Source organism: Elephantulus edwardii, unplaced genomic scaffold (genome assembly GCF_000299155.1).
Source record: "Elephantulus edwardii isolate Elephantulus edwardi_28Jun2011 unplaced genomic scaffold, EleEdw1.0 scaffold00184, whole genome shotgun sequence".
NCBI classification, from domain to species: Eukaryota; Metazoa; Chordata; class Mammalia; order Macroscelidea; family Macroscelididae; genus Elephantulus; species Elephantulus edwardii.
Window position 1 is genome coordinate 1,254,364 of NW_006399934.1, and position 10,866 is coordinate 1,265,229.

General features: G+C 44.0%; 1 protein-coding gene across 1 annotated transcript; it reads right to left on the reverse strand.

The window, feature by feature from the left end:
* Nucleotides 1-1,018: 1,018 nt before the first annotated feature.
* On the reverse strand, nucleotides 1,019-9,424 carry LOC102857588 (butyrophilin-like protein 1-like). The gene is made up of 6 exons (XM_006896257.1): nucleotides 9,419-9,424; nucleotides 7,287-7,308; nucleotides 4,304-4,681; nucleotides 1,580-1,861; nucleotides 1,283-1,483; nucleotides 1,019-1,032 (listed from the first exon to the last, which is right to left on the reverse strand). The coding sequence occupies exons 1-6, from the start codon at nucleotides 9,422-9,424 to the stop codon at nucleotides 1,019-1,021; spliced, it is 903 nt and encodes a 300-aa protein (XP_006896319.1).
* Nucleotides 9,425-10,866: the final 1,442 nt, after the last annotated feature.

A 10,866-nucleotide genomic window follows, 5' to 3' on the forward strand; every position in this document is an offset into this window, starting at 1 on the left:
TCACTGTATGCAAAGCTCACCAGGGAATATGAGAAATCCCCATGACTACCAGTTAAAATCAGGGTTCCACACTGTCCAGTGGCTCTGATATGACTTTGGACAAGTTGCTTAACTATTCTATGCCTTCAAGAATATAAAAAACTCCTATCCTTGTGCATTTCATTAAGAATCAAAATACACATGTGAAGATTTTTCAAGGAAAGAAAATACAAAATTATTCCATAACTGGAAGAAATTATTGTTATATCTTGTCTCTCTCTGGCAAATATATAGGTGGAATATTACCAGAAATATGGAATAAAAAGAGATAAAGCTAAACGTTTTGGGGAAGAAATCTTTCTAGAGGTGGTAACATCTCTAACCAGGGGAGCTCTGAGCTCATGTTATCACATTCCTCTGCTTACTCATTCCAGTTCTCTCCCCTTGACTAAATAAGCACCTTCAGGAACTGGAGAGGAATGACACTCCCAGAGAGGAGGATTCATGGAAGAAATAAGTCATACATCTAGACTTGATGACCACATTGATTTATGTGGTCTCTTAAAGAAAATTCCTAAGCATCTAACTATCTTTTAAATTCCAACTGCAGAAAATTGAGTACACTAAAGACTAGAAAATATATGATACGGTAAACAGACCAGAGCTGGGATGACAAGATTCAGGATGCTTGATAGATTCCAGAGAACACCATACCTGAACACTAGGCAGGAAGCTGAGCCCACTTTCCTTTTTTTCCCCTCAGAGAATGGAGTCCTAACGTCTATTGAGAAAGACTCAGAGAAACAGGTCCCCCAAGCAGATGTAGGATGGGAGACCCAGGGACATCTGGAAAGTCACTCACCAGCCTTATAAATCTTCTTCCTCTGGTCTGAAAAGCAACACATGGGAATGAAATGAGATACAAACCAGATCAGCTTCCGCAGCAGGACCCTGAGTGATCAGAAGGGAGATAAAAACTTACCAAGCTCTGCCTGTAGTGCATCTGCAAGAGATTTTTTAAAAAGAAAGAAAAAAATGCTTAAGCTTTCTTCCCTAAGAAAAGGAAAGGTTGTGTGCCTCGAAAAGGACACAGACTCCCTTCATACATTAAAGAAAGTTCTCCATCTAGACTTCTCCAATCACTCTCAGTCCTAACTATCTTCTTATCTCCAAGAGCCTTCTGCTCTGGGCAGAGGTCCTGGGTCTTCTAGAGGCCACTGCAGCCGGATCTTGTCCCGCTATCAGCTTTTCCCTCTTGGCACAAGCTCTGTCCTCATCTAGCATGCCCCTTCTCCGGCCTTACCTCTGTCCTTCAGTGCATCCTCCTTTATATGTCTGTCCTTCTCCTTAGTCCGCTGAAGGCTCTCCTGTTCTTTCTTTGCCTGCAACTTTTCCGAATGTTCTCTCTTAATAAAATAGGCAGCCAGGAAGATGAGGAGCCCCATTATGATGATGATTACAATAAAAGTTGGCTTCCAGGGAGAGGTCTGTGGGAAAAAGGGCTCTATGCCCCGTAGATTCCATCAGGACACATTCCAGGCCAGCACATTTAAAGACCCCACCCCGTCAGTCTGGCATTATTGAGAGCAGGAATGCTTACCTGGGATGAAAATGGCCTTCCCCTTCTCCTGGCCCAGAATGGGGTTGAGGATGGAGCAGGTCACATTCCCTGCAGATCTGTCTCTCACCACCAGTGAGGCCTCCATGTGAAACAGGCCCTCTGAGTCTTGGGAATGAGCCTCTGTGAAAGCCAGGAACTTCTCTCCGCTAACATCTTTCCACTGAAGCTGTGGCTTCGGAAACCATCCAGAGGTTGTGCACACCACACGAACACCATCTTCCTCTGGCCCTTCAATGCTTACTTCCGGGACAGAGCCCACACCTGTGGGAGGAAAGCTGTGGAGCTCAGGGTAGCCACCTTGTCACAGGTGCAGGCGCAGGATCCTGGCAGTGTGACGCCTAAGAAGCCATTCTTCTTGCATTGCCACCACAGTGAACCAAGAAAAGAACATATGAACATCTTAAGGGAAATCTGAGGGAGGCTGGGGGATTAAACTTTTCAGCCATGCAGATAGAGTGATGTACAGAATTTGTTGTTGTTGTTGTTGTTGTTGTTGTTGTAGTGGTGGTGGTGGTCGTGGTGGTGGTGGTTGTTATGTGCCATCAAGTCGCCTGTGACCCATAGCAACCCTATGTACAGCAGCTCTGAACCCTTCCCTCTCCTGAGCCAGTCTCACTGATTCTGACACACCAATCCCCATTGCCCCAGTCACTGTATTAATCCATCTCATCCAGGGTCTTCCTCAAGTTGGAAAAGTGCTTGAGTCATGTCATTGAGTCCTCTACTTTTTCCATAGAAGAGACATGCTTATAGACTAGCCTAAGACTTGTGGAACATTGCCTTGTCACCTAAGCCTTTGCAGCTGAAATCATCCTAGATCAGCCAGCTGACTACCATCCATGTGAAAACTCATCCAAGATCATGCCATGGTGAGTTCTTCAACTTAGAAAAAAAAAAAAAAAGAACAAGCCCAGCTGAGCTTAGCCAAGCCTAGCCCAGGTTAGGTGAACTCTGTAAGTGTTCAAGTTAAATGAATATTTGTTCAATATTATTGAGATTTTGTGACTTGATTGCTCCAAAGCAAGAAGCTTTGCTGCAAAACCAAAGGCATGCAGTTCGAAGCCACAAGATGCTCCATGGGAGAAGGATGGGCAGTCTCCTCCCTTATGATTAACTGCCTCAGAAAACCTGCCAGAGGGTCAGCTATGGATCGTTTCCAACTCCGTGGTACACAACACTACTAAACAGCAAACAACCAAAACCCTGAGAGACTATGTGGCCCACGTGTCTCTCTCCAAATCAGCTCACTTAGTGAGGCTACTTTCTTAATCTTTCTAGTATCTGACTCCAGATCTCCTACTCCACTTTCACTTCTAGGGTTCAGGCAGTCATCCTCTGCTCTTAACTATCTCCATACCTCCAGCAGTTCTTCCTCCCACCATTCTCATGGCTGCCAGAGTGAGCATTCTCAACATCACTCTGCCTAAAATTTCCTCAGCTTTCTTCCAAATTCTGTAATACAGCACACAAACCCTTCTCTAATATATCCTTTGTCTTCATCTCCAAACCCTTTTATTAAATCCTTTTCTAACTCCTCCCACCCGTGCCTCTCAAGGTCCACATTCCCTAACCCCAAAGGCTATTTGGTTAATGGTTAACAACCACACAATCATCAGTGTGGCCCATGCCTTTTCAAGTTTAGTCCCTCAACCTTGAGCACTCTTCAGAATCTTGCCTAATGAACACAAATGCTGAGAAAGCCGGGAACTTCTCTCTGCTTCCTGTTGCATCCTACAGCAGGAACATCTTTTTATCCAGGATTGAGATCTCTTACTGCCCTGTTCCTCATTCACTCCTATCAATCATGCAGCTTCTCTGTGTGTCCAGAACACAGCAGCCACACTCCCATCCTAGGGTGCTTGCTGTGTGCTGAAGACCACACTAGGTGACACTGTTACAGGAAATGACGCCAATATGACTGTTTCTAAAATTTCATGGATTGTTTCAGCAGAGATTTATTATTTGGTAAAAAGATATCTGTTCAGTTAGTCATAACAACAACAATGTTTTTGTAATCTCAGCTAGGATAAGTATATCTACGAGGCTGAACAACCCTGTACAGATTTCTTTTTAGAATCTTCTAATGTGGTCTAGTCAGAGCCGCCATTATTACAGAATCACAGTTTGCTTGTACACACTAGTGGTTTTGCTCTTGCTTGTATTTTTATTGTCTCTAATATTGTAAAATTTTCTGGTATGAGAGGAGGTTCATGAAATAGAGACACAAACACCATAAGTTAATCACACTGGTGACATCAATTCTAGTGTTGTTACTGGTCACCACTCCCACATCCTGACCCTTCTCCCTGTTCTACTTTGTTGTTGATCCTCAGAACTTACTCATCATCAAATGTCTGGTTCTCATTGTGATTTTTCTATTTCCACATTTACAATATCAAATCTACAGGACAGGAATCTCTATTGAGTTCACTATGTGAACTAGATGCCTGGATAGGGCCTGGCTCTTATTTATTTATTTTTAAATAATCTACTATTATTATTATATATCAATTACATATATAATTTATGTTGTAAATTATATGTAATATATAATAAATTGTATATATTATTTGTATATATGTGTTATTTGTATTAAATTATTATTTTTTCTGAACCTGGAAAATGAAGGACTATATTAAATTGTCCTCTGGTTGCTCCCAACTCCAACCCTCCAGTATTCTAGAATGTAGACAAGCCACCAACCTGCCACTTTCACCTCCAGTGTCGCCTCTTCGTAGAAACCTCCTTTTCTGAAGAAGCAGGTGTACATCCCATTGTCAGAAACCTGGACTTTGTCGATCCGCACAGCAGCCTCCCCCTGATTGAGGAGGTCTCTCACCAGGGAGGTCCGCCCTCTGTACTGTGGCATCTGTTCTGCCCTCTGCTCTTGGCGGTTCTGATAGATGTACACAGCTTCGGAGAACTTGGAACGGAACCACCGCAGCTCCATGGTCTCCACATTCATGGCAGGGGACAGGGTGCAGGGCAGTATGGTTTCTCCACCCAGCACGGCTATTATGGGGTCCTTGGGGCCAATCACTATAAATTCATCTGTGAACACAGAAATGAAAAGTGAGAAAACTGGAGATGATCCTCAGCCCCCAAAGGAATAAACTGGGAAGACTGAATGAATTAGGATGTTTTGACTGCATCATTATGGCCCAGAAATTATGTCAAAGGGCCTCTCTCATGTGCTGAGTCTCCTGATTCCAAGTTTTTCTATGAAAGTGTCTTTTAACTCCATCATTTTTAAGATTGAGTATGTGTCAGAGTCACCCAAGGGATTATAAAACAGATCTCTGAAACCCATCCTCAAAGCTTCTGAGTTAGTACGTCCAGTGGAAGTTCAAAATGTGTGTTTCTAGTGGGTTATTAGTCAATGCACTGTACAGCCCTTTGTATGCCTGACTGTAGTGGGCAAGGAATTGATGAGTCAATGGCAGAATTCTAACTTGGTCTAAAGAACAAGTACCTTTTGCTTCATTGTTTATTAGATTCACCACAAGTCAGGGCCAACCTATGACAGTTAACAACAATGACCAGAAGTTCCAGCATGGAAATATGCTGGTCCAGGAGCAAACTTTAAGAACCCCACCCTAGCCTAGACCCTTCCCAGGACTGGCCAGAGGTCATAAGAGATCTAGGTCTAAATTATGAATTTTCAACCACTCCTAGGAAATTCTAATCTCACACCTAATTTTCATATTGTGTGTGTGTGTGTACTCTTATACTGATTTATATGTACATTATATGTATGTTTAACCAAGAATCAAGTGCTGTCTCTGTTTAAAATCTGCCTTCATTTCCATAGCTACTGGAAGCCTCAATCACTGTTTGTTAAAGACACACTCCACTCATCACCCTCAGTCTCACTGTGACCCTTCTGCAGAGCAAGTCTTTCTGGATTCCAAAATACCACCTTCTCTGCAGATTTGCCCTTGCCAAGCCACCATCATCTTCCACCCAGAGGATGCAGCTTCCACTAGTCTCATTGTCTTTCCTCACTCCACCCCCACTGTCTATTTTCTAAATCCCTTCAATGTGCAATTCAAACTATGTCAGGGCCCCACTTCTGCTCAAACTCCTATAATAGCTACCCAGTTCCCTCCAATGACCCACAAACCCTATAGGGTTGGCTCCCAGGGCCACTCTGACCTCAACTTCCTTCTCCCTCACTCTAAGCAATTCTCACCTCTTGAAGTTTTTTGAACAGCCAGGAACACTGCTAGCTGTCCACTGCCTTGCCCCTCTTATAAGAAAGAACAATTTTCCCAAAGATACTTCTGTTCATTCCTCTCTTCTCAAGTTTTATTCTATACCTCCTATTCTTGACCACCTTATTGACCACTGCTGTCTATTCACACTTGACCTCCCTTATCATCCTCCCCGAAAATGTTCACATCTGCTGTAATTCATTGTCCCGTGGTGCTAATGTCCTCTACAGAATATGGTTTTCCTTGGTTAACTGCCTTAATTATTCACAGTCTCCTACTAGAATGTGAGCTGTATGAAGATGAAGATCACAGAACAGCATCTAACACATAATAGACCCCCATGAACACTTAGGGAATGAAGTGAATCAATATGCATGGCATGCTTGCTTAAGACAATAGTTAAACAAGAAAATTTAAAAAAATAAAAAAGGAAAGGGAAAATATATTTGAACCTTCTAAATATTAAAGGAGTTCTGCTGGCCTAGTTATAAGAAGCTGCACTGTGATCCCAAAGATGCACAATTCAAATCCTTCAGCTGTTCCACAGGAGAAGGATGGGCAATCTCCTCCCATACAATTTCCTGCCTCTGAAAACCCACCAGAGGGTCAGCTATAAGTTGTTTCTGCCTCAATGGCATACAAAACCAGCATCAAATATTAAAGACATAATGTTTTGCATATTGGGCTGCCGACCAAAAAAAGTCAGAGGCTGGTATCCACCAGTCACTCTGGGAGAGAGAGTTAGGCAGTCTCCAGTTGTAAAGATTTACAATCTCAATGAAAGGTCACTATGGATCGAACTTAACTGAACCGTCATGGGAGGAAACATTAAAAATCCATTGTGGGGCAGTTGTCAGAACTCTTTACCCATAATTTATGGTTTACTAAACAGATTCATCTTTGAGAGGATTAAACCAAGCTACTCCTTGGAGGCAAAGATTCTGGGGCTTCGTCTGACATACTTTGGACATGTTGCCAGGAGGGACGGGTCCTTGGAGGGGGACATCATGCTTGGGAGGGTGGAGGGACAGCGCAGGAGGGGAAGACCCTCTATGAGATGGATTGATTCAGTGTCTGGGGTAATCGGGATGGGTGTGTCAGAGGCGGTGCAGTTGGCGCAGGATAGAGCAGGGTTTAGGGCTGTTGTGCATAGGGTCGCTATGAGTAGGAAACGACTCGACGGCACATAACAACAACAATAACAATTTTTTAAAAAATACTTTTTCATTATAGTTAGTAGTGGAGACATCATAATCTCTCCATTTTAAGACACACACACGCACACACATGCACACACACACACACACGCACACACACACATACCCCAAGAGAGTACCCTGATGGGGTAAAAGACCTTGACTGAAGACAGAGCAGGAGAAACAGTAAAATGAGTGCTGGCCATACAACCAGCAGCTTGTCTGTTTCCACACACACCAGAGGGAGAAACAAGGGGAGCCGAGTGGAGCACTCACCTGCTGATCCCCGTGTGGGCAGCTGGAGGAGGAGCAGCAGGACGGTGAGATGGCAGAGCAAAGAACAACTGGAGCCGCCCTCCATTTCCTCTGAGCTGTGAGACAGAACTAGAGTGAGGGGAAACCAGGAAACAGAGCAATCCCCCCCCCCCCCCACTGCTCAGCCAACAGCCTGCTTGCACTTCATGCTTACAGAGTAGTAGACTCTACACAACCCTGATACCAAGAAGAGGCTGAACGAGGCTCGAGGTTCGGGCCAGGTGTTCTGGGAAGCCTCTGTGGTGTTAGGCAACTGTTCAGTTGACCTGGGAAGGAACTACTTCTTCCGTTCCCACCCCAAACATGCATACCACAACCCCGCTGACCAGACTCCAGGCCTTGTTTCCTTAGCACCTGCTCCTAGGAGAGATTTCCCATCAACCCCCCAGGATCTGTACAGCCTGTCCCTCACCCTGGGCCAGAGGACTGTGATGCAGGACCCTGGCCACTGTGGACTTGCCAGGTTTTGCTGCTCTTTGCTCTGTCCTATCCAACTGACATTAGGAAGTCATTTGAGAAGCTTCAGAGACAAGCAACAACCTTAGAAAGATGGTGGTTCTCAGCACAGACACCCTGCTCTGTTGAGTTCACCTACATTTCAATTTCACTTCTGCCATACCTCCTTCCAGTTGTCGCCTAGTCTGTTATCCACCAAAATTCGTCCTCATCCACTCTGTCCTTGCTTAAAAGAGCCTGGCTGATGACAGAGCAAGAGAAAAGACAAAATGAGCCCTGGTCAGGAAAAAAGATACAAAACTATGTGCTACTCATGGCGCATAGGGAGACAGGGTATGGTCGGGGAAGCACAGACTCTGTGAAGCTCTCCACTGGACTCATGCGCTCATGATGTGATCACTTCTGACCAGTTACTTCACCTTCTGGGTCTTGGCTTCCTCATCTGTAAAATGGGCATAGTAATAATACCTCCTGCATACTATAGTTGAGGTTGTAGTGAGGATCCCATGAATTCATACTACAGGTAAAGAGAATAGAGCCTAGTCCTATAAGTGTTACATAAACATCTGCAAAATAAATAAGGTTCAAGCCCTTCCTGGGTTTTCCTCAGCCTTCCTAGAGACAGACTTTGTGGCCCAGACTCCATACACATTCTCAGCCCCTTCTGCGTAGCCCGCTGGTTCCTCCCATGACCCACAAGCGTCCACTCAGCCAACTCACCTGTGTCTCCTTGTTCCGTGCCTTCCTAGAGGGTCTCTGAACTCAGCAGGTCAGGAAGGTTGGAGGCCACTGAGATCCCAGCAGACTCCAAATGTGCCTTCAGAGTGTGGATCTGCAGTTTGCTTCTCTGGGAGCCTTAGTCCTTGCTCCTGGGTCAGACATTATAGGCCCAAGGTTCCCCTCTCTGAGAACCAGGTGGTTCCTAGCACAGAAGCAGAGTCATTACAAGTTACTAAGACACCTGCAGAGACTACAGCCCCAGACCCCTCAGTGTGCGTTCCCAGCCAGTTGTCCTTCCTGTCCTTACACCATCTGAAAGTGAAAGCTGGCAGAAAGCAGCTCTGCAGACTCTGCCCTACCCTCTGGCCAGCACTCCCTGTTATCAAGAAAGAAGCAGTATAATCAGAGAAACAAAGAGACAAGAATGGCCACACAAAGATGCAGACTCAGAAGTCATTTGTTCAACATCTACCAAGTGTCAGCTTTTGGAAGTAGGGATTGTAGGTAGCCACAACCAGGGCTAATATAATACTCAGTCCTGTGTGTAGATCCGTCTCTAGGAGCTTCACTGTACTAGTTGGAATTTGGCATCCACGCAAGAATTTATGGTGATTGGTTTTCTTTTATTTGAGCCACAAATGACTCAAGACCTCCTCATAAACCTGGCACCAAAGGAGTTAACATCAGTATTGTCTAGAACCTGATCCAAGACAATAACCCATCCTCACTGAACAATACCCTACCAGTCAAAGTCAATGCACTTTGAGTCAGAGCTGACTCATAACTAACCGTCCAATAAGTTTTCAGAAGCTGTAAATCGTGTGGGAGAAGATTGCACATCTTTCTCCCAAGGAGTTGCTGGTGGATTTAAACCACCAGAGAGACCAGGCCTTTGGGTTAGCAGTGAAACTCCTTACCGACATGCGGCCAGAGCTCCCTATCCAGCAATTACATGTTATTATATATATTTTTTCATATTTAATATGCTGTTGTTATTGTTGATGCTGTTGAGTTGACTGTAATACATAGCAACCCTGTGAACAACAGATCCGAACTTTGCTCTATCCTCATGCTCTTTGCCGTGCTCAAGCCTGTTGTGGAAATCACTGTGTCAATCCATCTCATTGAGGCTCTTCCTTCCCTTGACTGACCTACCTTTCTTAGCATAACTCACTACAAGAGTTGATTTTTTGTGAAAATGTACCCAAAGTAAATGAAACAAAATTTCACCATCCTTGTCGCTAAGAGCACTACAATTGTATTCCCTTCAAGACAGAGTCCTTTGTTCTTTTAGCAGTCCATGGTATAGTCTAGACTTCACCAACACCACAATTCAAAGGCATTGATCAATTCTCCTTTGGTCTTTCTTATTCATTGTCCACTTTCCAGATGCATTGAAAGTTACTTTAAAGATTAGGGCTTGGGTAAAGTGTATCTTAGTCATTAACTCTCATCCTTGTCTTTTAGAATTTAGATATTTAATATAGATAAATGTATAAACTAGGGAGCTCTGGTGGCCTGTTGGTAAGAAGCTGCATCACAATTGCTAGGAACAAGGTTCTAATCCACCAGCTGCTCCTCAGGAGAAGGATGGGCAATCTCCTCCCATGGGATTTACTACCTCTGAAAACCCACTGGAGGGTCAGCTATGGGTCGTTTCCAACTCACGTCATTGTCCTTTAGGATTTAGATGTTGAATATAAATAAAGTTATGTATTATGATAATGGAGCTCCTGTAGCACAATAATTATATAGTAAGCTACTAATAAAAAAATCCAAGATTCTAGCCTACCAGCTAATCCATGGTGGAAAAATATTTGGAAATCTATTCCTATGAAGATTACACCTAGGAAATACCATGAGACAGTTCTATTTTGTCACCTTGAACAGATAAGAGTTGAAACTAACTGGATAATGCATGGCAACATATTAAGGCAGTGATGTACATATTGCACACTCTCCAAAGACCTACAGCAGGAGCAGGTGGGATATGGTGAAGGCAGATGCTGAGTCTGACTTCTACACACTTCATAAAGGAGAATTATTCCCAACAATAATATCCATAGCAACAAACAGGTATCTGCTACATCAGACATGGCCCCACCACCACCACCACCCAGCTCTGCAATCCATGCTCCTGTACCTCTTTTTACCAATCATTCAGGTTCAATATTCACTGTTATAGAACCAAGAGTGGGATTTATCTGGAAAACAAGTTAGCAGGAGAGGCAAAGAATATCACGCATTGCAAGTCCAGGTTAACCCAAAAGGTCCAAGGCACAATCCCTCAAATAGTCCAGGCTCCGGTTTCAGAAGTCAGCTTTTTCTTCCATCATCTGGCCATAACAGTAAAACTTAACTGTGA